This window comes from Hipposideros armiger, unplaced genomic scaffold (assembly GCF_001890085.2).
Source record: "Hipposideros armiger isolate ML-2016 unplaced genomic scaffold, ASM189008v1 scaffold_362, whole genome shotgun sequence".
NCBI lineage: Eukaryota > Metazoa > Chordata > Mammalia > Chiroptera > Hipposideridae > Hipposideros > Hipposideros armiger.
Genome location: NW_017731712.1, coordinates 269,683 through 281,718, shown reverse-complemented (window position 1 = coordinate 281,718; position 12,036 = coordinate 269,683). Strand labels below are relative to the sequence as shown.

Genomic DNA, 12,036 nt, shown 5'->3' with positions numbered 1-12,036 from the left:
GAGCAGGACATGGCCACTCCTGCCTGCCCCCCAGAGCTCAGCCTTCGGCCGTGGATTTCAGACGCCTCTTTCACATGAAGTGGGGCATCGGGGCCAAAACAGGCATAGGAGTCGGAGTTTGGGGGAGCGGTCAGGGTGGGAGCTGCCGGGTCCAGGTGGTACTTAAACCACAAAACGGGAGCTGACCAGGTGGGCTGGAGTGCGGGGAGCAAAGGCTTGCGGGGGGCAGGTCGGGCGTCTCCTGGAGGAAGAGCTTGGGGAGAAGGGGCCATCGAGGGGCGGCAGGAGGAAGCGAGGAGACGCGGGCAGACTGACCCCTGCGTGTGTCCAGCCCCGGGTGCACGGCCCAGGGGACAGTCCAGAGCCCCCCTCGGCCACACCTGGGGCTGCAGGTGTCCCGATGCTGTGCTCACCCAGCTGCCAGTTGGACCCCGGGTGGCTGTGGGGACCCCAGAAGCCTGAGCAGAGCCCAGCTGGGTTTGGGAAGGGAGTCCTGAGGGGTCTGGGCCCAGAGGACACCATGCTGGGGGTGCAGATCCACGAGGGGCCGGGGCTGGTGGTGGGGCCACCCTCCGTGGGAGCCGGCGGTGAGGCGGGGACAGGGGAAGGAGAGGGGCAGGGGCTGCCCCTGTGCCCACCTGCACAGCTTCCCACGTCCCCTTCCGGGGGGACCGCACACACCCGCCCTGCCCCCAGCCGTCCGCAGAGACCCGAGACCCTGCCCCCACACACACATGGGCACGTCATTCATTTAATGGTTTCCTTCCATTTTCCTGGCACAGGCTGTGTCCACTCCCGCGGCCTCGCTGGGGCACACACGTGTCCCCGCTGCCCCTCAGGAAACCGCACGGGCCGGGGCTGGGTGTGGCATTACTTCTTCTTCGGAATTTTCTTCTGTTTGATCAGTTCAGAAAATTCTGGAGTAGGAGACAGATTTCTAGTAAAGAACCTCGTGTCTTGTGGCCCTCAAGCCCTGTGAGCTCTACAGGGAGGCGGGCCCCCCTTTATGCACAGGGACCCCACGGGCCCTCGGCCCTGCTCTCCTGAGCTCTGCGGCGGGAGCAGCAGAAACCAGAGCTGCGCTGCCCGAGCACCCACATAGTTGCTGGGTGCTCTGCGCCCGCCTGCCTGGGGTGCTGAGCTACCCCCTCTGGGGCTCACGATGGACTGGGTCTCTGCGGGGACCCCCTGGAATTCCCTTCAGTGCCTCCTGAGCAGGTGCTCCTGTGACCATCCTGCCTTCAGTGGGGAAACTGAGGCACAGAGAGGCTGGGGGCTGAATCCTAAGCAAACCCCATGGCGTGTTAAGCCTTGTGGCCACCCTGTGAGTCGTTTTGCAGGAAGTGGGGTTCCGGGGGTGAGGATGGGTGCACAGCTGGCAGGGGTGTCTGGAGGCCGGTCTGGGGCCCTGAGCCTGTGCTGGCCCTTCCTCGGGGCCACCTGGCTGCCCTCTGCCCTCCAGGGGCCAGCAGCTGGGGAGGGTGGGGGAGTGGCAGGATGACGCAGACCCCAGAGCAGCTCTGGAGAACCTCGAGGAAGGCTACATCCCTGAACATGGCACCCCCACACCGATTCCCCTGGGGCCCCCCTCGGCCTACACCACCTCCGTCCGCCTGTGTCCACCTCTGCAGCTCCCAGGCCTTGGTTCCTGCCTCCAAACCTCCCTCCACGCCTCGGACCTCTCCTCCTTGGCTAACCTACCACTGACCCTCAGCCTGGGTGACCGTCCCCAGAGCTGGCTCAGGCCGCCAGCGAGAAACTCGCAGCACCCCCTCGGCCCTGCCCCACTCAGCATCTCTGAGACTCAGTTTCCCCATCTGTGAGTTGGGGATGGTGCCCACCACAGTTCCTGTAAGCTTCAGGAAATGGGGGGTCTGCACCTGACCGGGGAGCCGCACGGCTCTGCACGGAGATGACGATGGATGACGCAGTGCAAACTGCCCAAGTGCGAGTGACCACGGGGGTGGGACCTGGAGGGGGTGGGGGGGTCCCCGTCTGTGCACCCACCTTCGTAGTCAATTCTCCCGTCCCCATCAGTGTCAGCTGCCTGGATCATGGCCTCCGCCTCCTCGTCCGTCAACGGGGCAGCAGGCCCACTGCTGGGGATGGTGGACAGGACGTACCTGGGCCAGGGGAGGGGGGGCTCAGGTCAGAGCTGGGGGCATCTGGCCAGTGTCCGATGGTTTGCAAGGGGCTTACTCCTTGCTTTACAGGTAGGGACACTGAGACCCAGCTGGAGGGGGGCCCTGGGCCTGGGTCTGGTGCTGTCCCTGTGGCCCTGCCTTCTGAAAGGCCAGGTAGAGCCCACTGGGGTTCCGGGTCTGCTGGTTGGGTATGACCGGTGCACCCCCCCCCCATCCCCGGCCACTGGCTGTTACACACTTGATCTCATTCCATTCGATGAAGCCACTCTTGTCCTTGTCCAGGGTCTGGAAGGCCTTGTGGATGACTCCCTCCAGCTGCCCTGAGGCCTGGAACTTATGCATGTACTCAAAGAACTTGAGGTAGTTGAAGGAACCTGGGATGACCAGGCTCAGGTCAGCGGCCACCTCGCTCGGGCCGAGGGGGAGACCCCTGCCCCGGGGTGGGGGCTGTGGGCCCTGTCCCTTCCCCGTGTGTCCTGGGCCCTTCAGCCCAGGGAAGGGAGCTTACAGACAGGGCAGGGGTGCCGTGGGGTGTGGGGGGCGGGCGGTACCGTGGTGCCTCATGTCTGCGGGCAGCAGCTCTATGTCCTTGTCTGACAGGGATGTGCCCATGGCCAAGGCCACCTTCTTCATCTGGGAGGAATAGTCCTCATCCATCCTGGCCCTGCAGTGGACAGGCAGTGGTGTGCACAGCGGGACCCTGCGTGGTGCCAGCTCCTGCCCCCGAGTGGGGTTCCCAGGGGCCCAGACCAGACTCCCAGCTGCCCTCGGGCTGCAGAGGCTGCCAGAGGGCTCACTGTCCCAGCCGCCTTGGGGCCCCTGGCCTTGCAGAGGCCCCTGTTCCCAAGCCCTGAGGGACATGAGCCTGAGCCTTCACCTCTTGCTGCCTGGCCACCTTGAGGTACCCCCCATTTCACAGAAAAGACTGAGGGTCTGAGATGGTAAGTGATGCGCACCAATTCCTTTACTCTGCTCAGAAGAGGTGGAAGTGGCAACCATCTGACCCCTCGGTACCGCTGGGGAAATTCTCTCAGTCCTTCAAGGCCCATCCCAAGGCTGCCTCCTCCAGGAAGCCTTCCTGGTTACCTGAAGCACCACTTCCTCTGGCTGAGACTCAAGGCCCAGGGGCTTGGTCTAGTCTCTAGATCAGTGGGCCCTGGTCATCCTGGCTGGACGCTGACCACCTGTGGTGGGGCGTGCTGGCCATGGGCCAGTCTGGAGCTGGCCTGGAACTCTCCATCCAAGTGGGGTGACCACCGCCCTTTTCCAGGTCCTCAGGAGGACCAGCCTGAGGTGCATCTGCCCACAGCCCCTGAGCAGGTGTGTGTCACTGGCCCCACTTCACGGAGAGTCGGCGTCAAGCAAGAACCACCGTGGCAGGCGGGGATTCCAGCCAGGCAGGCGAGGGTCTGGGCACAGGCGAGGGGCCAGCATTCGGGAACTGGGCCGTCCTGTGCCCCTCACAGCAGCACCTTGTGATCCACTGAGCTCTCGGTTTACTGTCCCCAGGGGGGGTTGGGTTCTGGGGCTCGCGACAAAGCAGCTATTTCAGAGGCTCCTTGGCCCTCTCGAAAGTTCACGGGTTGGTGGAGCCTTCTGGAACATGTTCCTGCCACCGGGAGGGGCAGCCTCGTGGCCCATGAGTCTGAGTGGGGCTGTGCAGTGGCTGGAGGAGGTCTCCACTTTCCTCCCAGGGGAGAAGCCACAGGTCAAAGGCCGCACTTACCCGTGAGGTCCTCGGGGAGCAGGGGAACTGGACACAGCCCAGGAGCCGCCCTGATGCCTGAGCTCTGGGGCTCGGGCTCCTTGTCTGTGAAGTGGGGCACCCCTGCCCGCCCTGCCCCTTCACAGGGCTGCACGAGGAGCCACGAGGGAAGGGAGATGGTGGGGAGAGGGCTTTGGGCCCTGCAGTGGGCCTGGAGCTGGGTGCCCACGTGTCACCCCAAATGGCCAACTCCTGCAGCCAGCACGGGAGGGGGGCAGGGGTTGTCAGTGGGGATCGGGGCAGGTCTGGGCCACAGAGGCCCCTAGGACAGGCCCCACCACCCCACATCCTGGGCTGAGACCCTGGTATTTCTCTCCCACCCCAGAATCTCAGGGTTCATTCTGAGGGAGGGGACGCCTGCCTGCCACTCAGGGCCCTGCCAGAGGCCAGTGTCACCCACTCCATGAAGAGGCTCGGCCAAAGTCCAGGTCAGGCCTGGTCGATCCCAGGGTCGAATCCTCTTTGCGAGCACGTGGGTACCCTGGGCTGTTCCTGCCAGTCCGGGGCCTGGGCTGAAGGCGCACTTGGCATGTCCTGCCGGGGTGGGCTGAGGCCCCCTGCCTGGCCTCCTGCGTGCCCCCAGTGCCTGGAAGGGCCCTGTCCCCTCATCCTTTCCCTTGCAAAGGCCTCCCTGCTTGCCCTCACACCTTACTGCCCTCCACAGCCAAAGCTGGCTGGAGCTTTGAGGCCTGGCTAAGACCCCCCCAGACCCTCACGTGTCCCAGCATCCTGTATCCTGGATGCCCCCAAGACTGGCAAAACCTCCCCCTACCCCGAACACTGGATAGCCACGTGGCCCTCCTGAGGGCTGCAGTCTGCTTCCAGCATTGACCAGTGAATCGGTGTGTTCGGGTGCTCACACGAGAAAGAGGCCTCGGGCCGGAGTAGGTGTTAGGGAGTTACGGGGCCGCGGGGCCCCAGAGCCAGCTCGGTGTGCCACCGTCAGTGGGACCGTTGGCCTTGGACCCTCAGCCCAGCCAGGCCTCCCCGCCCCGCATTCAGCAGCTGGGGGGTCTGGGGTCAGTGAGCGAGCCTCAGCCTCCTAGGCTGACCCTGGCTCACAGGGACACTCTCGGGCCTGCACGTGTCTACCCTGCAGACCCAGGCACCCAAAGCTGCCTTGGGATGGGGGTACCCTCGGCATTGCCCCTCCCCTTACTCCCCTGTTTCCTGCTTCCCCTGGACCTCCCTGGGGTCCCCGCAGCTCCCAGGGCCTCCCCTCATTCTGTGAGTGAGGACAGGGCCCCAAGCTCCCCCTGAGCCACTCGGCACCCCTCCACACCCTTCTCTGGGCAGGGCTCACCTCTTTCGGGCTTCCTTGGAGGGCTCTGGAGAGGCGGGTCAGATGGGGCTGCTGAGAGACTGCTGGGGTTCCAGCTTTTATACCTGCAGTCACCGGGCCTGTTTACAGCTTGCGGCTGCAGCTGTCCCCCCACCCCGCCCCTCCTGGGCACTCCAACCTGGCGCTGGTTATCCCCAGGGGCTCACTGGCACTTGGCATGGGCAGACTGGCCATCAGCAGTGCCGGCCTTTCTGAGTCTGAGGTGGGGGTGGGGAGAGAGGACGGAGTTTCTGTCACATGGAGGTCCCACCCTGCCTGCTGGCCTCGTGGAGATGAGGGGGCATTACAGGCCCAGAGATGGCTGGCTGGGCCTACCAGCGTCGCTTAGGGGGTGCGGGCTGGCCAGCGTGACCAAGAAGACAGCAGAAGACACTGGACAATGAGGCCTCCCCTGGTAAGGAGCTGGGCTGGGCAGCCATCCTTTGTCCTTGGGTCACTGCAGGGGCCAGAGAGCCATGCCAGGGCTGGCCATGGAGGCAAGAGAGGGAAAAGGAGGTCTCTGTCAGGCTAAGATGGTTCCAATGGGCACAGGGAGCAGGCTGTGTGACTCCAGGCAGAGCTGTCTCCCTGGGGAGGGCCCTCACAGGGCAGTCACCAGGTGAGAATAGGGCGGGGGGGGGAACCGGAGAGGGACCCGCCATCGCGGCCCCACCTGGCCGTGGCTGCTGGGGGAAGGCGCCTCACTGTCATTCATTCTCCAGGCGGTTGGTGGTTGTATTGCACAAGCGATGCTGTGCCCCAGTAATGACGGGACAGGACATCTGGTGCAGCCTCTTCCCAACCCCCTAAACCACTAGCTCCCCTCTGTGCCAGTTTCTGACTTGTCATCGTAGACCGTGCTGAGACGGCCCTGAGACCTGCTCTCTCCCTGTGACTGTTCATCAAGCAGCCCCGCCACTCTGTGCGGCCACGACCTAAAGCAGCCCCGTGTTAGGCCAGCGAGCAGAGGACGTTCCTGTGTCTTTCCTGACTGTCCACCTGCTGCTGGACCCTCAGCAGGCCCCAGCATCTTTGTCATGAGAGACGCCGTTTTGACGTGTGTCTCTGTCCGAGGGGCTATGTCTCCCGTTCACTAGCGTGTGAGGACCAGGATGAGCAATGGGTCTGTGGACCTGCCGAATCCTTCTCTCTAAGGGTTACCCTAAGCTCTGCAGCCCGGGCGCCACTGCCCTGCGGGTCCACACTCACACTGTGGGATTGTCCCCGCAGCACACTCACCCCCTCTCCGTGTGTGTGCCCCACAGCGTACTGTTACTGGCGTGAAAGGAGCAAAGCACGCGGAACCCTGACAACCTCACGCTGCCGAGTGAAAGAAGCCAGTCGCAACAGCCATACAGTGTGACTCCATTTATGTGTGTCCGGAAGAGGCAAATCCAGACACAGGAAGCAGGCTGGTGCTTGCCCGGGGGCTGGCGGAGCGGGAAATGGAGGGCGAGTGTTTATGGGTACGAGGTCTCCTTTGGGGGTTCTGGAACTAGAAAGTGGTGGTGGCTGCACCCTGTGAATGCACCAAAGACCACTAGTTTTTTTCGCATTAAAATAGTTTATTTTATGTCCTGTGAATTTCACCTCAACCAAAAAAATATGCAGAGTGAGAAACAATGCTTTTAATAACGCATAAATTAAACAGAAACATCAAGAAACAGGCAGCACCGGCCCAGTGCTGAGCCCCGCTCCGCCTGGCTTCTGGGAGGGAGGGGACACCGCCTGCGTGGCCGGCGGCGTCCCGGGCCACGCGATGAGGGGCGGGGAGGGCACAGGCGGGCTCCTAGAACCGGCACCTGCCGCCAGCTGACAGATGGCCGGTCTCCTGGGCCAACCCTCAGCTTCATTTCTGTCCACAGGCGAGCGGCCCCTTCTCGCCTGCGGCCCTGGCCCCAGCTCACTGGCCCCCGGTATGCGCTGAGCAGACCCTCTCTGGGCTGGCACTGCCCCTTCCTGCTCCCAGTCCCTCCTGCTGCAGCCTGGGCCACCTGCAGGGACCCCAGGAGCCCAGCCCTGCCCTGTGACGTGAGCACTAGAAATGCAAGAGGAACTGGCTCTTCTTTTTACTTTTTAAAAACTTTATTGGGGAACAGTCTGTTTTTCCAGGACTCGTCAGCTCCAAGTCAAGTCGTTGTTATCACAAGCTAGTTGTGGAGGGCGCAGCTCCTTGGCCCATGTGGGGATCGAACAGGCAACCTTGGTGTTGAGCCTGCGCTCTCACCACCTGAGCTCACCGGCCGCCTTGGCCCTTCTTTACACCAGGATGAAGCTCTTTTGAGCCACACCTCTTCTGAGATCATGGTGGGTCCCCTTGAGGGGACCGGGGGACACTGGGGGACCTCCAGCCAGCTCAGAACTCTGGATACCTTCCCTTTCCTAGGGAGGCCGGGCACCCTTGGTGGCTGCAGCCTGTTTTCTGGGGTCTCTTTGGCAAATGCCAGAAGCCCCTCTCACCCCCACCATGCGGAGCACAGCTGCGGTGGTGGGCTTGTCAGGGAGGGGTTCTTCTGAGATTGGGGGCTATCTCTGGGCAAGTTCAGGCGGGGGACAGTCCTTCCCTTTTGTAGTGGCGCCTGTCCCCTCCCTCCGCCCCCAGGCCAGGCTACTCCCCAGCAGCAGCAGGAAGTGGGTGGGCTGGGCGGCAGGTGAAGGGATGTGAGTAGGAGGAGCCGGCTGGGTGATCGTTCTGGCAAGCAGGGGCACCCCTGGGCCCTGTGATGCCCGCTGTGTTACCCGGCAGCTGGGTTTGTGGGCTGGAGCCAGGGCAGAAATGATAATGTGACTTACTATAGGAGGGACTCCAGAGGTGCTGACCCTGTCCCCACGGCCCTGCCCCATGTCCTTCACCTCTGCAGTGGGGGGAATGATGCCCCCCAAAAGATATGTCCATGTCCTAACCACCCCCACCGGTACCTGTGAATGGGACCTTGTTGGGAAACGGAGTCTTCGCAGATGTGACAAGTTAAGATATGGTCACACTGGATTAGAAAGGCCCCAAGTCCAATGACTGGTTTCTTATAAGAAGAGGTGACCCATGGGAAGCCATGTGGCAACGGAGGTCCCGGGCGGCAGCTCTGTTCCTGCTCCCGCCTTGATTCAGAAGTGTGACGTTTTCCTCACCCTGGCTTTTCCTCACTAATTTTGACTGTAACATGTTGCAGTAAAATATTAGTTGCCTTGATGCGTAAGTTTGTTTCTGACAGCTTTATTGAGATACATATAATTCATATCGCATAGAGTTCACCACTTTGGAGTGTACAAGTGAGTGTTTTTAACAGCTTAGTCACAGGGTCTAATTGCAGATTTCCATCACCCTGTACCCCTTAAGAGTCACTCCCGGGGTCGGCCGAGTGGCGCGATGATTAAGAACTTGCTTAGGATGCCAGAGGGCCCCGGTTCGGATCCCACATATGAGGGCCAGTGACACTGCCCTCTACAGCTAAGATGCTGAACAACAGCTCAACCTGGAGCTGGGCTGCCGTGAGTCGCCGGCGACGGCGTAGGCTGCAGCCCCTGTGGCAGTGGGTTGCCATGGGCTACGGTGTGTAGCCAGCAGCCATGGGCTACCGTGTGTAGCGAGTTGCCATGGGCTACGGTGTGTAGCCAGCAGCCAGCGTGAGCGGCCAGCAGCCAGCGTGAGTGGCCGTCCAGAAGCTGGCAACTGATCTGCCTCACCCGGGAAGAGCGCAATGATGGTGCCAACTTGGGCCAGTGAAGCAACATCCTCCACAACTAGACTGAAGAACAAAAGGACAGCAACTTGTCTGTTCCCCTTCCCCCAATTCCCCAGCGCTGTTCCTATCCCCCCGATTCCCCAATAAAAATAAATAAATAAATTTAAAAAAAAAAAAAAAAGAGTCACTCCTGGTTCCCCTGCCCCTGGGCTTCTGACAGCCGCCAACCCACTTTCGTCTGTGCGCTGGAGTAGTCTCGGAACCCCACGTGAGAGGAATCATACTTCTGTGCTTTGTGTCTGCTCATCTCACTGAGCGCCAAGTTTTCAAGGTTCATGCATGTCGTCGTGTGTGTCAGCACCTCACTCCTTTTTATGGATCAGTAACATGGCGTGGTGCGTCCCCGTTCACCTGTAACATGGCATCGCGTGTTACACATCCATCTGTTGATGGATGTGATTACTGAGTCTTGTGCCTTTGGTGTCTTACTCACCTCTCCTGTCCAGTGTGGCCCCCACCCCACCCCAAAGCTCCTGCACCTGGGTGGCCTCTCCCCTCATCCCACTTATGCCGCAGGCTTTCCTGGGTCTCCTCCGGGCCCAGCTCCCCGCAGACACGGCTCCAGCTGGGCCTGGTCCCCTCAGGCCAGCTCCTTCCAGGGAGGCTGCTCTCCCCGCACGGTCCCTGGTGTGGGGCAGGCAAGACGACCTTCCCACCATCAGCCCCGTGCCCTGTGACCCCACCACACACACACACACACACACACACACACACGGCTGGCCTGAGGCTCCTGCCTGTAGGGTTGGTCTCTGTGGGCCCAGGTGCACTCCTTGTCCTGTGGTTGGAAGCACATCGTGACCGACCAGCACCCCTAGGGCAGTGGTCACTCAGGCATGTGGCACCCTGACCCCACCACTGTCAGGCGTGGCCCCTGCTTGAGCTGCGGAGGGCTGTGGGGGGTTCTGCTTGCCCCCAGGTGGTGGTGGTGGGCATATCTTCAGGGACCTCTTGGCCCCAAGGTGAGCTGGCTACTACTGGTCACCCTCAGACTGGCAGGTCCCCTCCTGCCCACCCTCACCCCTGCATGCCTTGTTCATGTGGACCTATCCCTCTCCCTGCCCCTGTCCCAATACTGGCCAGGAGATCCAGGACATGAGGCATGAGGTTTTGCCGCTGGAGCTCAGGTCCTCTGCTCTTTCTCAGTGGTGAGGACACCGACCCTCAGGCCCAGAGGCCAAGGAGAAAGTGTCATGGAGCCCTGCTGGCAGGATGCCAGTCCCCAGCCTCTCAGCTCTGCCCTCTCCAGGGCCGCAGGGCTCTTACCTGCCCATTCCGCCTTGTCACGCTACTTGAGGGCCTTGGGGGACCTGGAAGGACAGCAGTTCTGGTCCCCAACTCCAGGTAGCAGGCAGCTAGACCCTCCCCCTAAATTCCAGCGCCAGCCTTCCCGATGCCACGGTGAGCAGTGAGAGTTTGGTGGCTGGCCACACGTGGGAAGTACTGGTTGAAGGAACGGATCAATGGTGTGGACTCAGCACCTCCAGTTCAACGGTCGTCACGCCAAGGGAGCAGCAGGGCTCTCGCTCCGGTGAAATCTGAGGATCCCCGTGCACGGGGCAGAACTGGCCTCTGATCAAATGGAGTGAGTGTTGGCCCGGAGCCCCAGAGGGTCTTCCCCTCCCCCACCTGGACCCTAGAGGAGGACCTGTAACCCTAAAACCCCTGAGATCTGGCCCTTCTGTGCCAGTGCCAGTGTGTGTTCACAGGCAAACCCAGGTCATGGAGAGCCGTCTTCCAACCCCGGGCACTGAGGCCAGCCATGGTGGTGCAGAGGTTCTGGACAGAGGCAACTGAGGCCACTGGTCACCCCCTGCCTGTCCCCAAGGTGCCTCCCTGGCTGCACTGAGGTCCAGGCATCAGGGTCCCTTTCCTGGGTGGGCAGAGGCAGGGCCTCCACATGGGGGTGGTGCAGTCTTGGGCTTGCCTCCTAGGCAGAAAGGGGAGGTCTCCCACGGGGACACAGCCCCCTCACACTGGGTTTACTCCTGGATCACAGCCCTCAGCCATCAGTGCTACCAGTGGCCTCTGACCCTCCTGGCTCTGGGATCTGAGCACGTCCTACAGGCCAGACCCTCCAGCGGCCACTACACCTGTGGGGCAGAGCCACTCAGAGCAGTGGCCACACAATCAGGGCCAGTAAGAAGGCTCCGGACAAAGGGTCCTCCTCCACAGGCCTGAGGTGGCGTGGGGCCACCCACACCAGGGGGCCCCTAATGTCTGAGGGAAAGGGGGGCCCCACAGGAGCCACCTTAGAGTAAGAAGGGAACATCCTGGCACCTTCTACAAGGACTGACTGGCTCTCACCGCCCTGCGTCCCTGCCCACCTGCCTGCCAGTGACAGGGATCCTGGCTCTCCTCAAGGCCTGCAGGGGGGCTGCGGGGTGTGGGTGCCCCCTCCTCCTGCTCCATGCCCCCCCCTTCCAGCTGGGCCCTGCCAGGGGCTTTGCTCATCTGGCCAGAGAATGAATGGATGGATGGATGGATGAGTGACTCAATTACAGGAAACTTAAATCTCAGCTCCACGGGAATCCTCCGGGTTCCCACGGCAGGGGGAGGGGCTCGGTCCCCAGACCCCCGCCGCCGCGCCCCCACCTGCCCTGCTGGGCTGCCACCGCCTCAGCGGTGCAAGATGGCGCGGCGGGGAGCGCGGCGGCGGAGGGGACAGTCCCCGGGTGCCGGCGCCGATCGCACCAGGCGGGGGCGGCCGCTCCTGCTGCACGGGTGTCGCAGCGTGGCCCGGGCGCGCTCGGTGTGCGAGAACAGCTCCCCGCCAGCCCGCCCGCGCGGGCGCCGCCCCGGGGCGCGGGGCCGGACCCCGAGTCGCCTGAGAACCTGCGTGTGCAGGCCCCGCGCTGGCCCGACCCGGGAGCGTGGGCCCGGGCGCGTCCCCGGCCACGCTGCGCGCGCCGGGGGGAATGATGCCCCCCAAAAGATATGTCCATGTCCTAACCACCCCCACCGGTACCTGTGAATGGGACCTTGTTGGGAAACGGAGTCTTCGCAGATGTGACAAGTTAAGATATGGTCACACTGGATTAGAAAGGCCCCAAGTCCAATGACTGGTTT

The 12,036-nt window shown here is 62.4% G+C and overlaps 1 protein-coding gene and 1 long non-coding RNA gene across 4 annotated transcripts; one reads left to right on the top strand and one right to left on the bottom strand.

Annotated features, from left to right (window-relative positions):
* Nucleotides 1-678: 678 nt before the first annotated feature.
* PVALEF (parvalbumin like EF-hand containing) lies at nt 679-5,300 on the bottom strand. Of its 3 annotated transcripts, none has more exons than XM_019661983.1 (4): nt 2,696-4,111; nt 2,383-2,518; nt 2,008-2,123; nt 679-917 (listed from the first exon to the last, which is right to left on the bottom strand). In XM_019661983.1, the coding sequence occupies exons 1-4, from the start codon at nt 3,003-3,005 to the stop codon at nt 871-873; spliced, it is 609 nt and encodes a 202-aa protein (XP_019517528.1). In that variant the 5' UTR covers nt 3,006-4,111; the 3' UTR covers nt 679-870. The 3 variants fall into 3 exon arrangements, with proteins under 3 accessions (XP_019517528.1, XP_019517529.1, XP_019517527.1); XM_019661984.1 differs by lacking the exon at nt 679-917 and adding an exon at nt 5,213-5,300 and having other exon boundaries at nt 1,475-2,123; nt 2,696-2,808; XM_019661982.1 differs by lacking the exon at nt 679-917 and having other exon boundaries at nt 1,475-2,123.
* Nucleotides 5,301-5,591: 291 nt separating this feature from the next.
* On the top strand, nt 5,592-7,361 carry LOC109393071 (uncharacterized). The gene is made up of 3 exons (XR_002126174.1): nt 5,592-5,645; nt 5,953-6,696; nt 7,096-7,361. It is a non-coding gene; the product is annotated as an uncharacterized LOC109393071 (long non-coding RNA).
* Nucleotides 7,362-12,036: the final 4,675 nt, after the last annotated feature.

Bases quoted from the DNA above. Each gene is read 5' to 3' on its own strand.
- PVALEF (XM_019661982.1), bottom strand. From the start codon at position 3,005: ATGTCCCTCAGGGCTTGGGAACAGGGGCCTCTGCAAGGCCAGGGGCCC. The intron at 2,519-2,695 runs GTACCGCCCGCC...TGGTCATCCCAG, and splicing joins CGCAGACATGAGGCACCACG to GTTCCTTCAACTACCTCAAG. The intron at 2,124-2,382 runs GTGTGTAACAGC...CCCCTGGCCCAG, and splicing joins ATCGAATGGAATGAGATCAA to GTACGTCCTGTCCACCATCC.